At 41.4% G+C, this 27,889-nt stretch overlaps 1 protein-coding gene across 2 annotated transcripts in view; it reads left to right on the top strand.

Annotated features, from left to right (window-relative positions):
* Positions 1 to 9,245: 9,245 nt before the first annotated feature.
* Positions 9,246 to 27,889, top strand: part of DDX52 (DExD-box helicase 52) — a 32,586-nt gene continuing 13,942 nt past the window's right edge. Inside the window, exons 1-7 of one of the 2 annotated variants that reach the window (XM_033183845.1) lie at positions 9,246 to 9,393; positions 10,409 to 10,607; positions 19,854 to 19,984; positions 20,967 to 21,152; positions 24,020 to 24,163; positions 25,829 to 25,940; positions 27,644 to 27,716. In XM_033183845.1, the coding sequence (XP_033039736.1) occupies positions 9,307 to 9,393; positions 10,409 to 10,607; positions 19,854 to 19,984; positions 20,967 to 21,152; positions 24,020 to 24,163; positions 25,829 to 25,940; positions 27,644 to 27,716 (932 nt within the window). In that variant the 5' untranslated portion in view covers positions 9,246 to 9,306. Of the gene's footprint in view, positions 9,394 to 10,408; positions 10,608 to 19,682; positions 19,723 to 19,853; positions 19,985 to 20,966; positions 21,153 to 24,019; positions 24,164 to 25,828; positions 25,941 to 27,643; positions 27,717 to 27,889 lie in introns of those variants that run through there. The other variant, XM_033183846.1, reaches the window with a different exon arrangement.

The following is a 27,889-nucleotide window of genomic DNA, read 5'->3' as shown; positions in this document are numbered from 1 at the left end:
ACGCTTGCAATCCCAGCACTTTGGGAGGCTGAAGTGGGCGGAATACGAGGTCAGGAGATCAAGACCATCCCGGCTAACACGGTGAAACCCCTTCTCTACTAAAAATACAAAAAAGTTAGCCGGGCGTGGTGGCGGGCACCTGTAGTCCCAGCTACTGGGGAGGCTGAAGCAGGAGAATGGTGTGAATCCGGGAGGCGGAGCTTGCAGTGAGCCGAGATCGCGCCACTGTGCTCCAGCCTGGGCGACAGAACAAGACTCCGCCTCAAAAACAAACAAACAAACAAACAAAACGCTTAACAAATATGATTTATAAATCATACACTCCTGATTAAGCATTTTATTAGTAGGACAACCAAATCCCACTCCCCATAGTCTACAATCGACACTATAACATTGTTCTAGAATTTTATTATCTGTATCTTTCTCTTGGGAGCCTTTCCTTGACTAGAGTCTAGGATTCACGAATGATTCTCTACCCCTTAGAAAGGTAAATGTTTCATTTGGAAATCTTTGTGCGATCTGGGCTTTCACAGATGGAGATCAAAGATAGGAATTAGTCATCTACTCCGCTCCTGACCAATAATGTCAGCAAATCCTCCCTTGTCCCTTTGTCTCTTCCACAATAAAAGCAAAAGAATATCACCATGGTGTATATATTGATAGTTTACCACTTTTATATTACCATTTATACTGTGACCATTTCATTCACATGGTATCTTCCAGGTTGCTCCACTGTAAATTTTCAGTTTTTCTCTTTGTAATTAATCAATACCTTGTGGGACACACTTTGTGACCACGTAACTATCCTGTTTCTCATATGTGGCAAAGAGTTTCATGAAGAGGCCACAAATTCACAATAGGGGCCCTCATTAGATCTCCTTAAATATCCTATTATTTAAACCACCTCATGCCAAATAGTCTATACCTGAAGAAAACCAAGTTGCATTAATTGCTGCTTTTATCTTGGCATCAATCACATGAGGCAACGCAGCCTTGTTTAAAGAGCTCAAGCTAGGGAATCACACAGATTGGGTTCAAAACCCAGTATGGCAACTTACTACCTATATGATGTGAGAGGCAAGCTACTTGATGTCTCTGAGCCCTAGTTTCTTCTCAGAAAAATAACATTGTAATATCAACCTCATAGCGCTGTTGTGAGTTCAATGAGCTCATATAATCTGAAAAGTACCCTGAACCCAATGTGGCACACAGCAGGCATTCAACAAATGGTATCTATTAATAAATAATAATGGTGATATTATTTTGGTTAGTTTTGAACCCTGATGAAATTTTTTATGGAAGGAGAGATTGTGGCATACTATACACCGATTCTATTGATCCAGCCTTATGCCAGAGCTGATTTAAAAACAGAAAAGCAAATTCCTTGGTAGATTCTCTTCAGGAAATTAAACTGTGGGGTCTATGGGCCCAGAATTCATGTCAACTCTTCATTTCAATGTGGACTGTCCACTTGGAGGTCAATAAGATGATTCCAGAGAGCCCTTTATTCCAAGACTGGAGTGCCACCGTGAGGTCAGCATTAGTCCTTGCGATATTTACTTCACCTCTGTCCTGAGTAAAAGAATATTTGGGTAGTTACACTTACACTGCATTGTAGCCTAAAAAGTATTCTCTGTTGACTATTGGTGGCAAAAAATAATAATAATAATACAAAAAGTGTAAGAATTTGGATTTCTTGAGTACCTGACTTGGATTTCTAAAGTACTACTATTGGTAAATCTTGAGAATTTGAAATTGGAAACTCAGCCCCGGGGAAAGCAAGGTTTTTGTCTCACTGTGGGAATGGCTTCTGGGTTTGTTATCCATAGCCAATCACCCTCTCCTCAACTTACTTTTAAATTAAGATCCTGAAGTTATAATTCAGAAGTTCCTAGCTCCTGTTGCAAAGAAATAATAATTCCTACTTTCAAATACCCATTAGAAACTTCATTCAAACGTCCCACAAAAATCTCAAACTCAACGTATTCAGAATTAAACTTACAATTTAATATACAGTCCTCACACAAACCTAGCCCTTCAGCACTCCCCCTTTCCATGAAAGTTTGAGACTGGCAGTTATTTTAGGTTTCTGCCACTCCTGCTGTCCTCCCACATCCAATCACTTTACCTCCTTAATGTCCTTTAGATCTGCTCCTTTCTCCTCTTCCTTTCTACAGCCACTGCCTTCTTTCCTCACTAGACTGCTATTTCAACATTGTCCTGGGCTCCCTGATTCCAGACTCACCTCTCTTCTGCGATGCTGCTAAAGTGATCTTTTAAAATTAACAAAGTGAGCTTTTAAAATTAAAAACTGCCAGGCACAGTGGCTCATGCCTGTCATTCCAGCATGTTGGGAGGCCGAGGCAGGTGGATTGCTTGGGCCCAAGAGTTTGAGACCAGCCTAGGCAACATGGTAAAACCCCATTCCTACAAAAAAAAAAAAATGTAAAAATTAGCTGGTGCATGCCTGCAGTCCCAGCTACTAGAGAGGCTGAGGTGGGAGGATCACCTGAGCCTGGGGAGGGCAAGGCTGCAGTGAACTATGATTGCACCACTGCACCGCAGCCTGGATGACAGGGTGAGACCTTGTCTCTAAATAAATAAATATTAAATTAAAAACTGTTTATATCAGTGGTTTAACATCCTTTAATGGCTCTCAGTGCCAACAAGATCAGGTTCAAAGTCCTCTGTATACAAAAGGCCCGTCATAAGCTGGTCCCTACCTACCTGTCCAGCTCCAATTCTTGCTGCAGCATCCAATTCCAGCTTTGCTGAGCCACTAGTAGTTCCCCAAATACAACAGGGTGTTTCACGCCTCCTTACATTTGTTGCGCTGCTCTTCTCTCTACTTAAATGCCTGTCTTGTCTAATTGGTCAACACTTTATTTGTTAAGGCTATGCCAGCTTTATCCTCTCTACAAAGCCTTTTCTTTCTTTCTTTTTTTTTTTTTTTTGAGACGGAGTTTCGCTGTGTCGCCCAGGCTGGAGTGCAGTGGCCGGATCTCAGCTCACTGCAAGCTCCGCCTCCCGGGTTTACGCCATTCTCCTGCCTCAGCCTCCCGAGTAGCTGGGACTACAGGCGCCCGCCACCTCGCCCAGCTAGTTTTTTGTATTTTCTTTAGTAGAGACGGGGTTTCACCGTGTTAGCCAGGATGGTCTAGATCTGCTGACCTCGTGATCCGCCCGTCTCAGCCTCCCAAAGTGCTGGGATTACAGGCTTGAGCCACCGCGCCCGGCCTACAAAGTCTTTTCTAACTTTCCAAAAAGCCCACTCCATCCTGCCACCCTACAGCAACTTACTCCCTCACTTCCTATAACTTATACTGCAGTGCCTAGAGAATTTCCTCGCTCTGTTTGCAAACAGTTCTCTGTCCCTTGCAAACTCAAAGCTCCTTGAGACCAAGGACTGCGTGTAGTTCATTTTTGGATCCCTAAGCCCTACTAGTCCATGCCAGAAACACCGTAAAAACAACCACCACCAAGTTTGTTGAACGATAAACAAGGAGTGGAGAAAAAGTTTTCAAAAACATACTCTTAGGACACAGAGTGATCATTCTATTCACAACAAGTTATCCCAACTAGCCTCCACTGCAGTGTTAGACAGACTTTGTGTTCTCACTTGCTCCAGCTGAGAAATCATGTGTGTCTACCAGTCAGACTGTACTGGTTTTTAGAGAAATTCCAGTTATACAAAACCATGATTCAGTTTCCTCACCGCTTTTGTTGACAAAGCTTCTAAATTGTTTTGTTTTGTTTTTTCCCCAGGAGGAAATGGTCCTTTAATGAGTCAGCTGGACATTGTGAGGGTATGAAATGGTCTAAGTCTAACAGTTTCTATTTGCCTTCTTTCATTCATTCATCTAAAATTTATCACAAAGCACTAAGCAAACATAAGGTCCGTTCCAAAATTCATTAAGGTTGGCAGTTTCAGGGATCTTTGTCTATTTCATTTCACTTCATTAATGCGACAAGATTTACTGACCACTTACTATGAAACAGACTCCATTAAAAGCAAACAATATGAAGATAAATGAGATGTAGGAACAGCCCTCAAAAAGCTCAAAGTCTGTGGACATACATGGAAATATCATTTCAATGCTATAGGAAAAGAGCTAAAATAGAGGTACTTATAAAGTGGCATGAGAACTCAAAGAAAGATGGACTATGTCAAGGACGGGACATTCAGGGTAAGTTCTCGGGAGAGGATGTGTAAACTGAGTATTGAAGAATATAAGGAGTTCTCCATGGAGGAAAGGAAAAGAGGACATTCCAAGAAGAAAGAAAAATAAGTACAAAGGTTCTGAGTTGGAAGCAAAGCTGAAATGAGATAAGAAAACTAAAGCTTAGGGAGGATAAGTAACCATACAGCTGGTTAAGTGATGGGATTGAGAGTTGAACCCAAGCTGAAGCTGTTTATGGGAGGGAGTCATAGTTCTTGAGAATGCTGAAGAAGATAAAACGTTGAGAATCACTACTTAAGGTTTGACCTACAAGTTATAGTTCAGACTACATTCAGTAGACAACAGGGAATCATGAGAGGTTTTTAAGCAGAGAAGCAACATGGGCCACATTTGGGCTTCAGAAATACAATTTCAGCGGGTGGATTCTTAATGTTGACTACAATTAGAATCACTTGAGAAGCTTTCAAAAATTACAGGCTAGGGAACCAGTATAGAACAATTAAACCAGAATTTCTGGGGGTGGGACTCCGTTTTCTTTTGTTTGTTTTGAGGCAGGATCTTGCTCTGTTGCCCAGGGTGGAGTGTAGTGGTGTGATCATGGCTCACTGTAACCTTGACCTCCCAGGCTCAAGTGATCCTCCCAGTTCAGCCTCCCTAGTAGCTGGGACTACAGGAACACCACCACACTTGGCTAGTTTTTAAAAATTTTTGGTAGAAATGCGGTCTCCTTATGTTGCCCAGGCTGGTCTTGAATTCCTGGCCTGAAGCAATTCTCCTGCCTCGGCCTCCCAAAGTGCTGGGATTATAGGTATGAGCCACTGCACTTGGTCACTTGTTTTATAAGTTCTTCAGAAGATTCTAACGTGTGGTTAGGGTCAAGAACTATTGCTCCAGAAGGAAGAACTGAAAGATAGAAAAGAACTAATATTGATTAAGAACCTACTATGTGTGAGATTTTGTTCCAAATGCTTTATACAGTAACTACAGAATATATATACACATATATATATACACATATTAGGATTTTATACATATCTAGTATTCTGACCCATCTCAACCATTTTGAACCCTGTGTGGTGAAAAATTATGCTACTCCTAACCTCAAGGTAGATATTATAATCCTATAATCACTATTTTACCAACAAGGAAACCGAGGAACAGACCAGTGAAATAACTCATTTAAGATTATCAAATTAACGAATAATACAATTGGACTCAAACATTAAATCTTTCTGATGCCCCAAACCTACACTCCTTCCACTACACACCACTGCCTATGAGCCTAGCTTCATCTTCGGAACAATTCCAGAGTAGCTATCATGATCCTCATTTTACAAATAAAAAAATTAGTCCCAGAAAGATTAATGTGACCAAATCACAAATCACAGCTAACAGTGAAGAGGCTGGGAGAATTTAAACTCAGCCCTATTTAACTCCAAGTCCACACTTATGAAGGTAAAGAATATAGTACATATTCAACACTCAATATAATTCTTCTTTCCTCTGAAAGGGAAGCAGCAAGCTGAGTTATTAGTATAACATAGAGTATTATTTCTAGCAGCTTCCTCTTCCTTCTTTGGTCCTAGGTGGCTAAACTTCTATTGAACTATCAATCTCAGGTGCTTTTTTTGTTGGAGTGGGGAGGGCAGAACTCTGCCATAACCTTCCATTACATTAACCCGGCAAAAGTTTATCCCTGGCCAAATCTAACACTATACACTTCACACCCTTATTTAAGTGGCTGAATCATGCTAATTTGTCTCCTTTTAAATTAATTGCCCTGAACCTCAAATGGGCATTCATTGCCCAGAATTATTACCACCTTTCTTCAGTAAGTTCAGTTTCCCACTGTTAGAGAATATTATTTCATATCACTTCTCTCATCAGCCCTCCAACACACCCTAACAAAATTCCATCCCACCCCCGTCCCATAATTCTACCTTCTCTGTTGTGTCAACAATTTATACCTTTCCATTGGGTCATCCCATATAATTTACAAACACCTCCTAGCACCCATTTTAAAACATCAAAAAACAAAAGGAAACCCTCTTTGAATTCACATCTGGCTATAGCTACCACCCCATTTCTCTGTTATCTGCTCAGCTAAATCTTTGGAAGAGTTGGTTTCATCCATCTCCATTTCACCACCTTCACCAATCATCTCCATTCACCAATGTCCCTGAAACTGACATTATCAGGGGCTCTAGTGACCTCCACATTGCCAAATGCAGTGATCTTTTCTGTCTTCAGCCTCTCAACAGCCTTTGAAATAGCTGATCACTACCTTCTTCTTGAAACTTTCTTCTGGCTTTGGTGATGCCAAATTCCTGGTCTTCCTACCTTACTGCTTGCTTCCTACTTCACTTGCTTCTTCTCAGACTCTTGCTTTATGGTGTCTCCTCCTCCACCTGATATCCAAGCATTAGAGTACCATAGGGTCAGTCCTGGGTCCCCTTCTCTATTCATGCATTTTCTCTAAGTGATCACATTCAGGCTCATGCTTTTGGAGACGGGTTTGTTACCACTTACATAGGGATTAGGTTCTAAATGAGCTCATAAAGAAAAAAAATCTCATAAAGTTGAATTTTTTTAAATTCCCTAAGTCATCCGTAAAGCACGGGAGTTGTCATTTCATACATGTTAATTTTATATATGGCTCTGGCCATATTTATGTGCCAAACTGAAGATCAACACACTAATATTGAGTTTTCCTCTTATGTTGAGATAGATTAATTTTATTTATTTTTGAGACAAGGTCTCACTCTGTCACCCAGGTTGGAGTACAGTGGTGCCGTTATGAGTCACTGCAGCCTCAGCCTCCCAAGCTCAAGCAATCTTCCTGCCTCAGCCTCCCAAGTGGCTGGGACTATAGGTGTGTGCCACTCTGCCCAGCTAATGTTTTAATTTTTTGTAGAGATGGAGTTCCGCCATGTTGCCCAGGCTGGTTTCAAACTTCTGAGCTGAAGTAATCTGCCCATCTTGGCCTTCCAAAATGCTAGGATTACAGGTATAAGTCACTGTGCCTGACTGAAGATAAATTATTTTTATTGAACAACAGATGAAGTACTTGGGAAATTCCTATTTTCAAAGAGTAGACACACTTGAGACAGGAAGACCACCACCACCCCACTGTAATAGGGAGTAAGGGATGGAATCCATCTGAGAAATGGCAGATTCACACCCCCCACCTCATGCTCACCTCACACCTGCTTTCCTTGATTGTAAAGGACTCACCCATACAATTTCAAGTATTTCTCATTCTCTTTGGTCAAATACATATAACTGAATTTTTATAAGTTAAATGCTTATATGGTGCAACTCCTTTGTATCATTTATAAGTTGATGACTTCCAAATTAATTTCTCTAACCCTAATTTTTGTTCCTGAGCTTCAGATTCAGAACCAACTACCTACTTGGATGTCTCCACTTAAAGTCAACTAGGCATCTTAACACGTCCAAAACATAACAATTGATTTCACCCTCCGTGTCTCACTTGTACCAAAAAGCCCTCCTTCTTCTCTTAGGCTTTCTTAGCTAAGTAAATGGCATGCCATCTACTCAGCCAAAAAACTAGGAGTGATCTTTGATTCCTCCCTTTCTCTCACCTCTGCATAAAATCCGTCAGGTACATTTAGCTCTACCTCCAAAATACACGCCAGATCTATCCATTTATCTCTCGCAGCACAGATACCAACCTAGACAAGCCATGATCATCATTCTACTTTGACTAATCTGTTTCCACTCTTAGCTTTTCTGTGGTCCATTCTCCAAATAGCCAGTGTAATCCTTTATGAAACATCCACTCATTCATTCACCAAAGTGCACAGGAACTGGGGATACACAGCGAAGAAAGGTATATCCCTGTGCTCAGGGACTTACATTCCAGAAGAGGGAGAGGCAATAAGCAGTAAATAATTTTGTACAGATGCAATAAATATAAAAAATTAAATGTGATAAACTAAATCATGTTCTCTCCATAAAAATTTTCAAATAGTTTCCCAAGGTGGAAGTCCAAATTCTTTACTATGACCCTGTTACAAGATTCTGTGAGATCTGGCAGAATCTCATTTGTCCCTCCCACCTTATCTATACTACTCTATCACACTGCAACTTGGCTCCAGTCACACTGACATTCTTTCCATTCCCTCAAGGTTCCAATTTTTTTTTCCCTTCTTCAGCCACGTGTTTCCTCTGTCTGGAATGCTGTTCCCAGATATTGGACAGGTTGCTTCCTTAGCTCAAGTTATCACTTCAACAGAGTGAATTTCAGTAAGTCAGCTCCCCCATCATTTTCTCTATCAATTACATCTTTTTGTTTCATAGCACTTATTACTTTAGAGATTTTGCTTATTTGTTAACAATATCTGTTGTTCCTACTAAAATGTAAGCTTCGTAAGACGAGGAATCTTGGCCGGGCGCGGTGGCTCAAGCCTGTAATCCCAGCACTTTGGGAGGCCGAGACGGGCGGATCACGAGGTCAGGAGGTCAAGACCATCCTGGCTAACACTGTGAAACCCCGTCTCTACTAAAAAAATACAAAAAAATTAGCCGGGCGAGGTGGCGGGCGCCTGTAGTCCCAGCTGCTCGGGAGGCTGAGACAGGAGAATGGCGTAAACCCGGGAGACGGAGCTTGCAGTGAGCTGAGATCCGGCCACAGCACTCCAGCCTGGGCGGCAGAGCGAGACTCCGTCTCAAAAAAAAAAAAAAAAAAAAAAGACGAGGAATCTTAAGATGTTGTTTACTAAAGTATCCCTCAAAGTCTAGAACAGTGCCCAACATAGGAGGATACTGATTAATATTTTTTAAAAGAATTTACACACGCCTGTAGTCCCAGCAGTTTGGGAGACCGAGCTGGGAGGATCGCTTGAGCCCAGGAATTCGAGGCTGTGATTGCGCCACTGCGCCCCAGCCTGGGCGACAGAGCGAGACCTTGTTTCAAGAAAAAAAAAAAAAAAAAAAGATAAATAATGACGGAGTACACGGTAGTAAAACAGCCTCTTCTCTCTCACCCAGCCAGGCTCCGCCTACGGGAGCCAATTACGCTCACGCCCTCTTCCGACGCTGCCAGAAGCCCGGGAAGTAATCTGCGCAGGCGCTGTAGAACCGTGGCGCTTTCTGGGTAAAGATGGACGTCCACGATCTCTTTCGCCGGCTCGGCGCGGGGGCCAAATTCGACACGAGACGTTTCTCGGCAGACGCAGCTCGATTCCAGGTATTGTGCCCGAGGGACCGAGGCCCGAGTAACTGAGAAGGAGCAGGAGCCCGGGAATGAACCCGCTGCGGGGGGAGGCCGGCGCACATGGACACGCGTGGCCTGGCTCTCACCCCCCTTGGGGTATTTTGCTTCCTTTTGTGTTCAGCTTACCTGCACACCTACTCGGTTGAAGCCTTCTGAATAGGCTCTTTAACTATCCTGTTGTAGACCTAGTTGGGCCTGGGGCAGAAACGCTGTTTCCTCCCTCTTACTCAAAGCAAAGTTGGAATCCTCGTTTCAAAAGGAACTTTTTCTCCGAACCTAGAGGAAAGGAATTACGAAAACAGAAACAACCAAAGATGGAGAAAACAGATTCTCTCACTATAGTCTCCCCAAGTTTGGCTTGGCAAGCGTATAGTTGTACCGGGCGTGGTTCTTTTTATTGCTTCAACCCCATGGCTTAAGTAATCAATGAGAAGAGCGATTTATAAATGGGGGATCTTACCTAGAGAAGTAGTGAGTGATAAATCGGGGGAAGTCAATTGGGCCCCAATTCTGGAAAATATTGAATGTCTACTTTGCTGTTTGGATGTGTATGTGTGTGTGACATGTGTTTCTTCTTTCTCTAACTGGTGAGTATGAACTCGAGCCAGATTATCTGGGTCTAAATGTTAAGTCTGCCAGTTACTAATTTTGAGACCTTCCTCAAGTTACTTAATTTCCGAATGTCTTGGTTTTCTCATTCGTAATACTGCTATTTACTTTATAGAGTTGTAAATATGAAGCAGTTTAATATGTATAAACATGCTTAGAAATCTGCTTGACATTTAGTAAGCATATGTGTTCATTACTAATATTAATTTGTTACTATTATGAGGTCAGAGAAGGTCTCTATAGATTCTATCTGCTCAGACACTTGTTAGCTCGACAGATACTTGAAAAGGTAGAAAAGAGGAGTCATTGGACAATCTTGCTTGAATGAAAGGAATGGTATTCTGTCAGTAGGTTTCATTTTAAATTTTTTGGGTTTTAGATAGGAAAAAGGAAATATGACTTTGATTCTTCGGAGGTGCTTCAGGGACTGGACTTTTTTGGGAACAAGAAGTCTGTCCCGGGTGTGTGTGGAGCATCACAAACACATCAGAAGCCCCAAAATGAAGAGAAAAAAGAAGAGAGCCTAACTGAAAGGAAGAGAGAGCAGAGCAAGAAAAAAAGGAAGATGATGACTTCAGGTTAGTGTTTGATATCTGTTATGTGTTTTCTCTTTAATTTTGTTCAGTTATAAAAATAATACAGGCTTATGGCTACAAGTCAGACAATAAGATCATTTGTCAGCTGATAGCACTCAGGTTGTTTCCAGGTATTTGCCACTAGAAATATTGTTACAGCAAAGATAATTTTAAGTAAAGATACTTATATGTGTAAATCCTTTCGTACAAGTACTGTTATTTCTGCAGAATACCATCCCAAAAGTAGCATCATATGGTGAAAGGGTATGTACCCTTTCTTTGAAAAATACTACAAAATGACTTCCCAAGTCCTTGTCAGTGCTGAATATTATTGGTGTTAATTTTTTTGCCAAGCTAATGAATGAAACTTTTTTTTTTTTTTTTTTTTTTTAAACAAAGTGTTGCTCTGTCGCCAGGCTGAGTGCAGTGGCGTGATCTTGGCTTACTGCAACCTCTGCCTCCTGGGTTCAAGCGATTCTTCTGCCTCAGCCTCCCAAGTAGCTGGGACTACAGGTACGGGCACCACACCCAGCTAATTTTTGTATTTTTAGTAGAGATGGGGTTTCACCATGTTGGCTAGGATAGCCTGGATCTCTTTTTTTTTTTTTTTTTTGAGACGGAGTCTGGCTCTGTCGCCCAGGCTGGAGTGCAGTGGCCGGATCTCAGCTCACTGCAAGCTCCGCCTCCTGGGTTTACGCCTTTCTCCCGCCTCAGCCTCCTGAATAGCTGGGACTACAGGCGCCCGCCACCTCGCCCGGCTAGATTTTTGTATTTTTTTTAGTAGAGACGGGGTTTCACCGTGTTAGCCAGGATGGTCTTGATCTCCTGACCTCGTGATCCGCCCGTCTCGGCCTCCCAAAGTGCTGGGATTACAGGCCTGAGCCACCGTGCCTGGCTTGAAACTATTTTATATTTATATTTTTTTGATAAGTGGTGAGGTCGAGCTTTTTTTTTTTTGAGACGAGTCTTGCTCTCTTGCCCAGTCTGTAGTGCAGTGGTACAATCTTGGCTCACTGCAAGCTCCGCCTCCCGGGCTCATGCCATTCTCCTGCCTCAGCCTCCCTAGTAGATGGGACTACAGGCACCAGCCACCGCGCCCGGCTAATTTTTTGTATTTTTAGTAGAGACAGGGTTTCACCGTGTTAGCCAGGATGGTCTCGATCTCCTGACCTCGTGATCGCCTGCCTCCGCCTCCCAATGTGCTGGGATTACAGGCATGAGCCACCGCACCTGGCTGGTCGAGCATATTTTTGTATGCTTTATTGACATTAACATTTCACCTTTTGCAAATTGTTTGTTCTTACTCTTTGCCCATTTTGACAGAGGCATTTTTGTTTGTTTGTTTGTTTTTCTTTTCTTGTACTCTAGGGCTATTTATATATTTTTAAGATCTATAATATTAAGTTTCCTAATCATTTACCTTTTTTTGGTAAACACTTGAGTTATACAATGATGAAAAGTAAAGTTCCTTCCTATTGTTTATCTCCAGTCCCTTTTCTCCAGGGGCAGCCACTGTTAATCCATTTCTTTTGTATTTTTCTGGGGACACTCTATTCCCATGTGTTTATGCCTGACTCAAAAAAAAAAAAAAAACTCTACATACTATGTCTATATACTTTGATTACTCTGTATACACTCTGTTGGGAACCTCTCTTACTACCTTCCTCTTTTTTAAAAACAATGTATCTTGGAGGTTGTTTGGAGTCAGTAGAAGTACATTGCCTTGTTGGTTTTAACACAGCATTGTATCCCATTGTGTATTGCATAATTGATTTAACAAGTTTCTTTGTGATGGATATTTGTAGTTTTCACATTTTTGCTGTTGTAGTTTTGAAGTGTCATTCTACTCATCTTTGCATGTATATGTGAATATATCTGTCCCATAAATTCTTAGAAGTGGAATTGCAGAGTTAGCAAACAGATTTATCCACCAGAAACATTCCATCAGTAGGAAGTACTTTGCCTTGTTCATTGTTAACCCAGCATAGTAACCCATCATACACTGTAGGGATGCCCCATGATCGATTTGACATGTAACTGTGTGAGGGACATTTACTACATTGTTTGCATGCTTTTGCTGTTACAGTGCTGCAGTAAAAGTCATTCTTCCCTGGCTGCAAGGAAGTTTGATAAAACCTTTACCATGATTCATAAGAAAGACATGCCACAAACTTAGCAAAATGATTCACATGTTGGGCCACCAGAAATATACAGCTATGTACTGTAACCATTGTGGCAACAAATGCATTTAGACCGTAGATCTATGATGAATGTGTAGGCATGTATCTATTATTATTATTTTTTTTGAGATGGAGTCTCGCTCTGTTGCCCAGGCTGGAGTGCAGTGGCATGATCTCAGCTCACTGCAAGCTCTGCCTCCTGGGTTCACGCCATTCTCCTGCCTCAGCCTCCCTAGTAGCTGGGACTACAGGTGCCCACCACCACACTCAGCTAATTTAGTTTTTGTATTCTTAGTAGAGACAGGGTTTCACCGCGTTAGCCAGGATGGTCTCAATCTCCTGACTTCGTGATTCGCCCACCTTGGCCTCCCAAAGTGCTGGGATTACAGGTGTGAGCCACCACGCCTGGCCAGGCATGTATCTTTATTTGTTTGTTTGTTTGTTTGTTTATTTTTGAGACGGAGTCTCGCTCTTTCACCCAGGCTGGACTGCAGTGGCACGATCTTGGCTTACTGCAAGCTCTGCCTCCCGGGTTCATGCCATTCTCCTGCCTCAGCCTCCCGAGTAGCTGGGACTACAGGTGCCCGCCACCATGCCTGGCTAAATATTTGTATTTTTAGTAGAGACGGGGTTTCACCGTGTTAGCCAGGATGGTCTCGATCTCCTGACCTCGTGATCCCCCCGCCTCAGCCTCCCAAAGTGCTGAGATTACAGGCGTGAGTCTCTGCACCTGGCCGCATGTATCTATTTTTAACTGGAAAATTGAAGAGCTTATGAATTAGTAATGATTTGGGTCATTTAGTACCAACTGTCTCATAAAGGAAACAAAATCTTTTTTAAAGTCATTCTACTTTGTGATGCCTTCCAGCAAGGTATAAGACTTTCCTCTTTTTGTAAATTTGTCTCTTCATATGCATTGTACCCTTATTGTATTACGTTGTTCCCTTATCGTATTACATTGTTCATCTGTTTCTTCTTAATTTATTAAACCTCATATATTGAGGAAATTAGCTCTATGTCTAGCATATGATGTTTACAAATATGTTTCCAGATTGTCATATGTCACTTGTCTTGTTTGTTTATTTACTTTTTGGCCTTCTGTGCATTGTTTGTTTTTTTAAAATTCTAAGCTGGCTCACTTCTGTAATCCCAACACTTTGGGAGGCTGAGGTGGGCTGATCACTTGAGGTAGGGAATTTGAGACCAGTCTGGCCAACATGGTGAACCTCCATCTCTGCTAAAAATATAAAAAAATTAGCCAGATGTGGTGGTGCACACCTGTAATCCCAACTACTTGGGAGACTGAGGCAGGAAAATCACTTGAACCCAGGAGTGGGAGGTTGCAGTGAGCTGAGATCACACCACTGCATTCCAGCCTGGGTGACAGAAACAGAGCAAGACCATGTCTCAAAATAAACAAACAAACAAACAAAAAACAACAGCAAACTTCCATGTTTTCTTATTTGTTGTTTCAATTTGTTATATTAAAATCTTTGACCCTGTGGAATTTTATTTGGTATAAGGAGTGAATAGAGAGCTAACATTTTTTTCAGATGTCTGAATAATTGTCTTAATACCATATGTTGGTGTTTTGTCTTATGTTGACTAATTGTCTTAATATCATATGTTGAAAGTCTGTGTTTTCTCTATTGGACTTTAATGCAACTTTAATTGTATACTGATTTTCCATATATATTCAAGTCTGTCACTGGACCTCTTCTGTTTCTGTATTTGTATACCAATACTAGCTTTAATTACTATGGCCTTATATGTTATAAAATCCAGTAGAGTGGAGAGGCATACCAATATTTTAGGCAACTCAGTATTTTCTCCCTACAGTGATCTTCAGAATCATCGCAATCCCAATTAGAATTCTAGCAGAATGTTTTTTGTAGAAATTTCTGCTAAAGCTTTGGCTTTCTTCAAACACTCTCATAATAAGCAGATACTACTCTTTGTCCTTCCAGAAAGTCAACAAGCAAAGTGCCTTGCACATCCAAAAAACCTATTGCCGTTGCCTTTGCTCTTGACTTGTCAACTTTTGCTTTGAGTGGACCACTTCTTGGTAGTCATTGGTTTAATTGTGCTTTGTCTTCATGATCAAACTGGTAAAACCATGTTTCATCTTCTGTTAAAGTTCTTCAAAGAAATGATTTAGGACCTTGATCCCACTTGTTTAAAATTTCTTTTGAAATCTCTGCTCTTGTCTGCAGCTGATTTGGGAGCAGTGGTTTTGGCACTCATCAGATGGAAAATTTGCTCAACTTATTTTCATTAAGAATTGGTAGGTAGAAGGCCAGATGTGGTGGCTCATGTTTGTAATCCCAGCACTTTGGGAGGCTGAGGCGGGTGGATCACCTGAGGTTAGGAGTTTGAAACCAGCCTGGCCAACATGGTGAAATCCTGTCTCTACTAAAAATACAAAATTAACCAAGCATGGTGGCGCATGCCTGTAGTCTCAGCTACCTGGGAGGCTGAGGCAGGAGAATCGCTTGAACCTAGGAGGCAGAGGTTTCGGTGAGCTGAGATCACGCCATTGCACTCCAGCCTGGGCAAAAAGAGTGAAACTCTGTCTCAAAAACAAATAACAAAACAAAGAATTGGTAGGGAGGCCAGGTGCAGTGGCTCACCTATAATCCCCGTGCTTTGGGAAGCTGAGGTAGGAGGATCAATTGAGGCCAGGAATTTTGAGACCAGATTGGGCAACATAGCAAGACTCCATCTATACAAAAAATAGGGCCAGGAGCAATGGCTCACGCTTGTGATCCCAGTACTTTGGGAGGCCAAGGTGGAAGGATTGCTTGAGGCCTGGAGTTCAAAACCAGCCAGGCCAACATGGTGAAACCCTGTCTCTACTGAAAAAAAAAAAAAAAATTAGCTGGATGTGGTAGCTGGTGCCTATAATCCCAGCTACTTGGAAGGCTGAGGCAGGAGAATCACTTGCACCCAGGAGGCAGAGGTTGCAGTGAGCCGAAGCCGAGATCACACTACTGCACTCCAGCCTGGGTGACACAGTAAGACTCCAAAAAGAAAAAGGAAAATTAGCTGCATGTGGTAGCGCATGTCTGTAGTCCCAGCTACTTGGGAGGCTGAGGCAGGAGGATTGCTTTAGCCCAAGAGTTTGAGGTTACAGTGAGCTGTGATCATGCCTGTGTACTCTAGCCTGGCTGACAGAACAAAACCCTATCTCGAAAAATATATATGTATATGGTGTAAGCTGAAGCAGTTCAGATGTCTGTGGTGTTGGCTGTTGTTTCTGCTATTAATCAACAGTCCTCTTCAATTAGGGCATGAACAAGATGAATTTTTTCCTTATAAATTGACATGGGTGGTCTGCTGCTACAGACTTCATTTTCATTGTTAACTTGTTCCTTCTTAATGGGTGGTCTGGTGCTACGAACTTCAATATTATCTTGTTCCTTCTTAAAACAGTTTATCCATTTGTAAACAGCTGATTTCTCTGGGGCCTTGCCCCCATAATCTTTTCATAAAGCATCAGTGGTTTCACTATTCTTCTACCCAAGCTTCACTGTAAATTTGAAGTTTGTTCTTGCTTCAGTTTTAAGAAGAATTCATGTTGCTTTTTTCAAACTGCTGTCTTACCCTTCTTAGTGTCCCAGACTGGATCCAGTTCACCCATATTATAACAAGTTGGTATGAGTTTATTTTGGTGCAAAAAAATTTGAAATTTTTGCATAGTTTCTTCATAATATGGATTTTCCATGAACTTTTTGAAGACCCCCTTATGTATAGATCAGTTAAAGAGAATAGCTAGTCCACAAACCCGTGCATATATGGTCAATTAGTTCTCAACAGAGGTAATAAGGTAAATCAGCAGGGAAAAGAAAGTCTTTTCACAAACAGTGCTGGATCCATGTGGAAAAAACTGAACATCAAACCTAACTTTACATTGTAAGCAAAAATTAACTTCAAATAGACTGAAGTTTAAAACTATAAAAGTTCTAGAAGAAAACATAGGAAAAAAATCTTTGTGGCCTTGAGATATGTAAAGGTTCCTTAGCACAATAGCAACAAAAAATTTTTTAAAAAGAAAAAATTGATATATTGGACTTACCAAAACTAAAAATGTTCTTTTTTCAAAAGATAACATTAAGAAAATGAAAAGGCAAGCCACAGATGGGAAAATATTTGCAAAATGTATATCAAAGGACTTGTATCTACTCACTAAAAAAGGTAGTACACATGGTGATAAGCACATAAAAGACATTCAACATCAGTAGCCATCAGGCAAATTAAAACCACAGTACAGTACTACTACATACTCATTAGAATGGCTAAAAATTTTGAAAGAGTGACTGTACCAAGTATGGGTAAGGATGTACAGAAACAAGCTCTCACAGTGTTGATGGTAAAATGGTACAACCACTTTGGAAAATAGTTGGCTTTTTTTTTTTTTTTTTTAAGTTAAACATATATTTACCATATTACCCAGCTATTCTACTTGTCAATATTTACCTAAGACACAGGAAAATACACATCTTCAGGAAGATTTGTACACAAATTTTCATAGCAACATTACTTATAGCCAAAAGCTGGAAATGACCCAAATGTCCCTCAACAGGTGAATGATGAACTGTACATCCATACAATGGAATACTACCTAGTAATAAAATGGTAAGTTGTTGATACATGCTGCAACATAGATGAACTTCAGAATAACTATCTTGAGTGAAAGAAGCCAGACAAAAATTAGTACATAGGACATGATTCCGTTTATATAAAATTCCAGAAAAGGCAAACTAATCTATAGTGGCAGAAATTAGATTGGTGGTTGCCTGTGCATGGAGTGATGGATTATAAGGGGTCATGAGGAAATTTGGAGAAGTGATAGAAATAACCTAGAATGTGGTGATGGTGTTTTGGGTGTGTAGATATGTCAGAACTCATCAAATTAGATACTTTAAATATATGCAGATTATTGTATGTATTTATGCCTTGGTGAAGTTGAAAAAAAATTAAGAAATTAGAACTAGTCTTTGCTAGTTTTAGAACTAATTTAGAAATTAGAACTAGTCTTTGTAGAACTAGTCTTTGCTTATTAAACTTGAGATTTTTTAAGTTAGGCCAGGTGTGGTGGCTCACACCTGTAATCCCAGCACTTTGGGAGGCCGAAGCGGGCGGATCACAAGGTCAGGAGTTTGAGACCAGCCTGCCAACGTGGTGAAAACCCGTCTCCACTAAAAATACAAAAATTAGCTGGACGTGGTGGCATGCCTCTGTAGTCCCAGCTACTAGGGAGGCTGAGAATCACCTGGGAGACAGAGGTTGCAGTGAGCCAAGATCATACCACCACACTCCAGCCTGGGCGACAGAACAAGAGTCTGTCTCAAAAAAAAAAACAAAAAAATTTAGGTTAGTCTTACATATTCATTCTCCCATACAAACTGTTAAGTCAGCTGGTCTAGTCAGCAAAACAATTCTGCCATTACTTTTAATTGACTAGTGTTCTTCGTAGATTGAGGGAGAGTGGCTGTCTTTATAATACTGAGTAGCTCAAAGTATTGTGTTATGTTCATTGCTATTTTATTATTTATTTATTTATTTTTTGAGACAGTGTCTTGCTCTGTCACCGAAGCTGGAGTGCAGTGGCACAATCTCAGCTCACTGCAACCTCCACCTCCTGACTTCGAGTGATTCTCCTGCCTCAGCCTCCTGAGTAACTAGAATTACAGGCACCTGCCATCATGCCTGGCTAATTTTTATATTTTTGTAGAGACAGGGTTTCATCATGTTGTCCAGGCTGATCTTAAACTCCTGACCTTGGGTGATCCATCTGCCTTGGCCTCCCAAAGTGCTGGGATTACAGACGTGAGCCACCGCGCCTGGCCAGTCATTGCTATTTTAAGTGAGATCTTTCATCATATTTATTTTTTAGTTGTTGCTTGTTTACATATAGAGAACCTGGCTGCCTTATTGAAATTTCTCATTGTTTGGCCGGGTATGGTGGCTCACACCTGTAATCCCAGCAGTTTGGGAGGCCGAGGCAGGCGGATCACTTGAGGTCAGGTGTTTGAGACCAGCCTGGCCAAGATGGCGAAACCCTGTCTCTACTAAAAATACAAAACAAAATTAGCCAGGCATGGTGGTGGTTGCCTGTAATCCCAGCTACTTGGGAGGCTGAGGCAGAGAACTGCTTGAACCAGGGAGGCAGTGGTTGCAGTGAGCCAAGATCGCACCACTGCACTCCAGCCTGGGCGACAGACCACAACCATCTCAAATCAAGAAAAAGAAATTTCTCATTGTTTAAGTTGCTTTTCAATTAAACCCCTGTTGTTTTCAAGGATACTCAGTACACTGCTGAAACAGCCAACAAAGGGAAGATAGTGAGCTTCAGAGCTCTGATCGTAGCAACACAGAATTTGCCTTTTCTTTTCTTTTTTTTTTTTTTTTGAGATGGGGTCTTGCTCTGTCCCCCTGGCTGGAGTGCGGTGGCACGATCTCGGCTTACTGCAAGCTCCGCCTCCCGGGTTCCTGCCATTCTCCTGCCTCAGCCTCCCAAGTATCTGGGACTACAGGTGCCCGCCACCGCGCCCGGCTAATTTTTTGTATTTTTAGTAGAGACGGGGTTTCACCGTGGTCTCGATCTCCTGCCCTTATGATCCACCCGCCTCGGCCTCCCGAAGTTCTGGGATTACAGGCATGAGCCACCGCGCCTGGCTGAACTTGCCTTTTCATTTTCCATTTTTATACATCCTATTACTTTCTCTTATCTAGTTGCATCAGCTGTATTTTTTCTTTTTTTAGTGTGAAGGTATGGCTCTCTTGCTGCACATACACCCAAGATTAAAACCTTTTTTCTTTTTTTTTTTTTTCAAGACAAGGTTTTCTCTGTTACCCAGGCTGGAATGCAGTGGCGTGATCACAGCTCTCTGCAGCCTCAACCTCCCAGGCTCAAATGATCCTCCCCCCTCAGCCTCGTGAGCAGCTGGGACTACAGGCATGCACCACCACCCACCCTTGGCTAATTTTTAATTTTTTTTGAAGAGACGGGTCCTCACTGTTTTGCCTAGACCATTAAAATCTTTTACTTTTTAAAAATATTTTTTAGAAATTACTTCCCAAGAAGAAGGTGCTACTATACAGTGGATATCATCTGTAGAAGCAAAGATTGAAGACAAAAAAGTTCAGAGAGAAAGAAAACTCACTTCCGGAAAGTTGGAGCATCTCAGAAAGGAAAAGGTAGAAAAATGTTTTGGGGCCAAAAGTATATATATTTTCTGACCTAGTGACTTATTCACTGGACCTGGGTTATTCTGTTGTTAACATGAATATAGTTTTGTGAAGACAGACGGTTAATTACATTCATTTAGATTTTACTTTAATGAAAAAAAGCAAAGTAGGCGTTTGTGCTGTGGTTGAACATTTTAAAGTTTAAATTACAGATACATATATAAAATTCTTGACCTGCTCAAGTTTCAAGATTGATAGTATGTTTAGAATTACATTTTTAAAATTTTGTAACCCCTTTCAATAAACAAAATTGACTCCCTTTCTTCTCTATGTTGAGCTCGCCGGTTTAGAAGGATTTCCTCTGACACAGATTAGAGGGTTAGAATTCTTAAAGAAGGTATTTTATGACTTGGGATGAAGAGGAGTAGGATATGGAAGAAACAACGAATACACCCTCTTTGTGTCTGCTGTACACCTGCCATGTTCCTGATGGAGAGGTGTGTTCAGCTCACTTCAGGGATTAGTATGGCAATGCTTCAGTAACCCAGAAACCAGAATTTGGCTGTCTCTGGTCCAGAGAATGGGGAAACAAACCAAATCAACACTACTAGACTCTACTTTTTGGCATTCAGTTTTAATAAGCAGAGTTTTAGGGTAAATCATCAAAAAGCATTGATACTTGTATGCTAATCACCATATTAAAATAGTAGATGGATTCAATGCCTGACTTCTAAGAAGTTTATTTAAGGTTAGAAGTTATGACTGTGATAATAACACATTAATATGAAGAAAGCATAGACATTTTATGGAGGTTTTCTATGAAAGCGCGTGAAATGTACCTAATATCTGTGATGTTTTGGTTGTTGGATTTAACCGAAAGGTTTCATATGCTGCTAAAGGTTATCCCAGAAACTGTTAATGTTGCTTTAAAATATCTGAGAATGTATTTATTTGGCCATATCCATGGGGGCCTCTTTACTTCACTTTTCAGATAAACTTCTTGCGGAATAAACACAAAATTCACGTCCAAGGAACCGATCTTCCTGACCCAATTGCTACATTTCAGCAACTTGACCAGGAATATAAAATCAATTCTCGACTACTTCAGAACATTTTAGATGCAGGTTTCCAAATGCCTACGCCAATCCAAATGCAAGCCATCCCAGTTATGCTGCATGTGAGTATGAAGATCTAGAATGCCTGTAACATTCCTTCCTCTGTGTGTTTGCTCATTCTCTTCCCTCTCTTCTTGAAATTATTCTTTCCACCTTATCTCCCCTGTTAAAATCCTTCACTTCCTTTTAAGTTCATCAAATGCCTGTGCCTCCATAAAAGTTGCCTTGATCACTCCATCTAGATGTGATCTTCTTCCTTTTCCAGTACCATTTCCTCCACACTGCAGTTCTCCTTGGTATTTGGTGTGTTCTTTTCCTTACAACATTTATTTTACATTTTACACTACTTTGTATTCGCACCAATCATATCTTTTTCATTTTACTAGTGTGTAACCCCTTGGAGAATGGGGATTATGTTTCATTCGTTCGTTGTTTATTTAGTTTATAATGCCCAGGAACCACTCCAGAAATACAAATGCTTTCTGAAGTTCTTGTACATAGCCTGACTTATTTTTCCCAATACTTTTTATAATTAAAGTACACTTTACATACAATAAAATGCATAGATTTTTAAGTGCCCTGTTTAGTGAGTTTCAGCAGTGCATATCCTGTGTAACCACTATTCCAGTGAAGATGGAGAACATATGTATTACCCCAGACAATTTTCTTGTGCCCTTTCCAGTCAGTCCTCACCCTGCCCCTGCTCAGAGGCAATTTCTATTCTGATTTATACTACTGTATATTCCTTTTGCCTCTATTCTAGAGTTTTATATGAGTGGAATCACACATTAATCTTTTATTTCTGGTTTCTTTCACTTTGTGTAATGCTTTGAGATTCGTCTATATTACATATAGCAGTAGTTTGTTACTGAGTAGTATTATGTTGTATGAATATACCACAATTTGTTATCCAGTCACTTGTTGATAGAGGTATGGATTAACTTAGGTTTTCGGATATTCAGTTTTTCTGAGGTTTGTTTCTGTAGCAATGAGAGTTGGGTTTTTTCCCCATGTAACCAAGATGGCCTTCAGTTCTGGTTTCCAAAGGATATAAGATACCTTTTCTTTTTTTTTTCTTTTTTTTTTTTTTTTTTTGAGACGGAGTCTCGCTCTGTCACCCAAGCTGGAGTGCACTGACCAGATCTCAGCTCACTGCAAGCTCCGCCTCCCGGGTTCACGCCATTCTCCTGCCTCAGCCTCCCGAGTAGCCGGGACTACAGGTGCCCGCCACCTCGCCCGGCTAGTTTTTTGTATTTTTTAGTAGAGACGGGGTTTCACCGTGTTAGCCAGGATGGTCACGATCTCCTGACCTTGTGATCCGCCCGCCTCGGCCTCCCAAAGTGCTGGGATTACAGGCTTGAGCCACTGCGCCCAGCCTACCTTTTCATCTATGCTAGTCCTTTTCATTTTCTTTGAGAGCTGAAATGAGAATACATTCATACATTTAAATGATGCTGTTGACTCATGTTATAGTAAATGTGCTTTTAATTTTTGTTCTCTGTCATGGCTTTAGCTTAAAGCTTTAAAAATCATAGTGGGGGCCGGGTGTGGTGGCTCACGCCTGTAATCCTAGCACTTTGGGAGGCTGAGGCAGGCAGATCACAAGGTCAGGAGATTGAGACCATCCTGGCTAACACGGTGAAATCCCGTCTCTACTAAAAATACAAAAAATTAGCCAGGCGTGGTGGCGGGTGCCTGTAGTCCCAGCTACTCGAGAGACTGAGGCAAGAGAATGACGTGAACCCAGGAGGCAGAGCTTGCAGTGAGCCAAGATTGTGCCACTGCATTCCAGCCTGGGCGACAGAGCGAGACTGCGTCTCAAAAAAAAAAAAAAAAAATTCACAGTGGGCCAGACATGGTGGCTCACGCCTGTAATCCCAGCACTTTGGGAGGCCGAGGCGGGCAGATCACGAGGTCAGGAGTTCAAGATCAGCCTGGCCAATATGGCCAATATGGTGAAACCCTGTCTCTACTAAAAATACAAAAACTAGCTGGGTGCGGTGACTTGTGCCTGTAATCCCAGCTACTTGGGAGGCCGAGACAGAAGAATTGCTTGAACCCGGGAGGCAGAGGTTGCAGTGGGCCGAGATCGCGCCACTGCACTCCAGCCTAGGTGTCAGAGTGAGACTCTGTCAAAAAAAAAAATCACAGTGAGTTTTTGAAAATTGTCTCCTAGGCCGGGCGCGGTGGCTCAAGCCTGTAATCCCAGCACTTTGGGAGGCCGAGACGGGCGGATCACGAGGTCAGGAGATCGAGACCATCCTGGCTAACACGGTGAAACCCCGTCTCTATTAAAAAATACAAAAAACTAGCCGGGTGAGGTGGCGGGTGCCTGTAGTCCCAGCTACTCGGGAGGCTGAGGCAGGAGAATGGCGTGAACCCGGGAGGCGGAGCTTGCAGTGAGCTGAGATCCGGCCACTGCACTCCAGCCTGGGCGACAGAGCGAGACTCCGTCTCAAAAAAAAAGAAAAAAAAAAGAAAATTGTCTCCTATAAATTACTCTGTGCCTCAGGTCATTGCCATTTTTTATTTCTTCAGCCATTCTGTTTTTAATAAAACCTTCCCTAGTGATTGAGCAGTACAGATACCAGGACAAAAAGTTGGTTTTATAATTTTATTTTGACAATAGTTAAGTGGAAAAGAAAAATTGAAATAATGGATATAACTTAGGTTATGAATTATCTTTGAGTTTTAGTTATCTGTATTCTTTACACTCATTCAAAGGGAATTCAAGGGCAATGCTCAGAAACTTTGTTGGGGCGATGGTGGCATGGATGGATGATGTTGGGAAAGCAGATATGACTTGAATGAATGGATTCATTACGTAAAATTTTATTTGTTTTTTTCTAGGGCTGGTAACATTATTTGACCAGGCTCTGAAAAATTTATGTACTTAGTTTGTAGTATTTAATAATATCCTATTTTTTAGGGTCGGGAACTTCTGGCTTCTGCTCCAACCGGATCTGGAAAAACATTAGCTTTTAGCATTCCTATTTTAATGCAGCTGAAACAACCTGCAAATAAAGGCTTCAGAGCCCTGATTATATCACCAACACGAGAACTTGCCAGCCAGGTATGACTTGTAGCTGTGGAAGAGAATGTGATTGGTGTTTACTTCAGTGATCTTTCTTATTTGGAGGTAATAAAAAGATCTTAAAAAAGCAAGGTCCGTGTCTTCTGTCATGGTCAAGTATCGTCTACACAGCAGAGTGCTCTGGATCTTACACCATGTGGGCAAATCTTTTAAGTCTTTCTATAAGTTTCTAAAACACAATGATTTTAATATTTACACTTCTTTGGTAAATGCTTTAAGGTCTTTGAAGTTGAAAGGCTAATGAAATACAGTCCTTCTTGGACATTTGTTTTTCTTATCTAAAAAAAAAAGAATACTCATCTTAGTTTTGGTTTTTATTTATTTATTTGTTTGGTTTTAGCCACAGATTCTTACTCTGTTACCCAGGCTGGCATGCAGTGATGTGATCATGGCTTACTGCAACCTCAAACTCCTGGCCTCAAGAGATCTCCCGCTTTAGCCTCTTGAGTAACTGGGACTACAGGCACATGCCACTGCGCGTGGTTAATTTTTTTCTTTTTGTAGAAACAAGGTCTCCCTATGTTACCCAGGCTGCTCTTGAACTCCTGGGTTCAAGTGATCCTATCACCTTGGCCTACCAAATTACAGGGCTTACAGGCATGAGTCATCTCAGTTTTTTTTCTTGAGAAAGGAAAAGTATACAGTGATCTGTTCCACCCTCCCAATGTGCTTAATATAAAACACATACCAAGTATGAGATAGTCTTGTAATAGTACTGTGTGTGTATGTGTATATATGTGTGTGTGTGTGTGTGTGTATATATATATATATTTTTTTTTTTTTTTTGAGACAGTCATACTCTGTGGACCAGGCTGGAGTGCAGTGGTGCCATCTTAGCTCACTGCAACGTCTGCCTCCCAGGTTCAAGTGATTCTCCTGCCTCAGCCTCCCAAGTAGCTGGGATTACAGGCGTGCACCATCAAGGGCTGATTAATTGTTTTTGTGTTTTTAGTAGAGATGGGGTTTTGCCACGTTGGCCAGGCTGGTCTTGAACTCCTGGCCTCAACTGATCTGCCCACCTTGGCCTCCCAAAGTGCTGGGATTACAGGTGTGAGCCCTCGCACCCAGCCAATAGTACTGTATTCTGAAAACAATACGTAATAGATTAGTTTTTTTTTTTTTTTTTTTGAGACGGAGTCTCGCTCTGTTGCCAGGCTGGAGTGCAGTGGCATGATCTCGGCTCACTGCAAGCTCCGCCTCCTGGGTTCACGCTATTCTCCTGCCTCAGCCTCCTGAGTAGCTGGGACTACAGGCACCGGCCACCACACCCGGCTAATTTTTTTGTCTTTTTTTAGTAGAGACGGGATTTCACCGTGTTAGTCAGGATGGTCTCGATCTCCTGACCTCGTGATCTGCCTGCCTCAGCCTCCCAAAGTGCTGGGATTACAGGCGTGAGCCACCGCGCCCGGCCAATTAGTTTTATCTCTGGGAACTAGTCTATTCCACCTGAAGAAATTATTGAATCTTTTTAGGCATTGAAGTTTCAAAATGCTGAGATTTCAGGTTCATCTACAGATAGTTATGAGTTTAATTTCAGATATTCATGGGTTGGTAATAGATTTATTTTATTAACCATGTAAAAGAGAGTATACATCTTGTCCAAGTATGTTAGCAGCTAATGTTTTTATCTTTTTTTTTTTTTAGATTCACAGAGAGTTAATAAAAATTTCTGAGGGAACAGGATTCAGGATACATATGATCCACAAAGCAGCAGTGGCAGCCAAGAAATTTGGACCTAAATCATCTAAAAAGTTTGGTAAGGAATTCATACATGGGATATAGAACATGTAAGGAATCTGGAAATTACAAATATCCTAATTGCTATGTAAGTATTGTCAAAGTATAGTCATGTATGTATAAAATTTGAATTTTAGAAGAACTAAAGAGATTCCCTTCTCACTCTACTGAGAAGTTATACATAACATATATACCAGTAATTCTCAACTAGAGACAATCGCGCTCCCCACCTTTTACCACAGGAACATTTGGCAATAATCTGGAGACATTTTTAGTTGTCACAACTGGGGAGAAGTGCTACTAGCCTGTAGTTACTGGCCTATAGCCAAGGATGCTATTAAACATTCTGCAATGCACAAGACAGTCCCCTGCAACGAAGAGTTAGCTGGCCCAAAATGGTAACAGTGCTGAGGCTGAAAAATTCTGATTTATACCATTGATTTTTAATCTGCCATCGAACTACTCTGGCAGACAAGAATGGCACACATAGCTGGGTGCAGTGGCTCACACCTGTAATCCCAGCTACAGGTATGGAGAAAGCTGAGGTGGGAGGATTGCTTGAGGCCAGGGGTTTGGGACCAGCCTTGGCAACATAGCGAGACTCAATGTCTAAAAGAAATTAAAAAAAAAAAAAAAAGCCAGGCATGGTGGTGCACGCCTGTAGTCCTAGCTATTTGGAAGTCTGAGGTGGGAAGATCACATGAGCCCAGGAGTTCAGGGCTGCCATGAGCTGTGATTGCACTGCTGTACTCCAGCCTGAGCAACAGAGTGAGACTCCATCTTTAAAAAAACAGAAAGGATGGCTTACATCCCCACCCTTATATCAGCCAGAGAATCTGCTTTCATCTACTTTTCTTTCTTTTTGTTTTTTGACATTGTCCACTTGGAGATAAGCTTTCATCTGTTGTTGTTGGTTTGTTTTTTTTTTTTTTTTTTAATCTTGGGCCTCTGCATAAAATTCCATGTTAAAAAAATGATTTTCCTGAGGGAAAAAAAGGTTTGAAAATTAAATTGTTCCTGCCTCTTAGAAATGGAGAAGAGGCTGGGTGTTGTGGCTCATGCCTGTAATCCCAGCATTTTGGGAGGCTGAGGCAGGGAGATTGCTTGAGCCCTGGAATTCGAGACCAGCCTGGACAACATAGGGAGACCTTGTTTCTACAAAAATAAAAGTAAAAAAAAAAATTACCATCTCTACTAAAAATACAAAAAATTAGCCGGGCGCGGTGGCGGGCGCCTGTGGTCCCGGCTACTCGGGAGGCTGAGGCAGGAGAATGGCATGAACCCAGGAGGCAGAGCTTGCAGTGAGCCGAGATTGCGCCACTGCACTTCAGCCTGGGTGACAGAACTAGACTCCATCTCAAAAAATAAAATAAAAATTAGCCAGGTGCAGTGGCATGTGCCTGTAGTACCAGCTACTCAGAATGCTGATGCCAGAGGATCTCTTGAGCCCAGGAGTTTGAGGTTGCATGCAGTGAGCTATGATCACACCATTGTACTCCATCCAGCCTGGGTGACAGAGCAAGACCCTGTCTCAAAAAAAAAAAGAAAAAGAGAAAGCTGCTCAGATATAATAAAAGGAAAGTAGGGATATAATAGTTTTGTGTTGTTGGCTATGACTACTTCCCACTTCAGGTTATTAACTGAAGTTGAGGGGGTTTAATTCCTAGTTCAAGAGAGATAAATCCTGTTTTTTGCAATTTCTACCATTTATTTTTCCTATAGATATTCTTGTGACTACTCCAAATCGACTAATCTATTTATTAAAGCAAGATCCCCCAGGAATCGACCTAACAAGGTATAGATGATATTTTCATGTCTTTCATATGTATTTTTCATTCAGTTGATTACATTTTGTCCTCCATTGCTTGTATTTTTTCCCTTTGGAGCTTGCTGTTTGCTACCTTCCATCAGTGTTGGCACTGAGAATAATGGTTTTTTTTTTTTTAAAAAAAACTCATATAAAAGAAA

The sequence above is a fragment of the Trachypithecus francoisi genome, unplaced genomic scaffold (assembly GCF_009764315.1).
Source record: "Trachypithecus francoisi isolate TF-2019V2 unplaced genomic scaffold, Tfra_2.0 Lachesis_group20, whole genome shotgun sequence".
NCBI classification, from domain to species: Eukaryota; Metazoa; Chordata; class Mammalia; order Primates; family Cercopithecidae; genus Trachypithecus; species Trachypithecus francoisi.
Note: the sequence above shows the minus strand (reverse complement) of the source record. Positions and strands in the feature narration are given on the sequence as shown.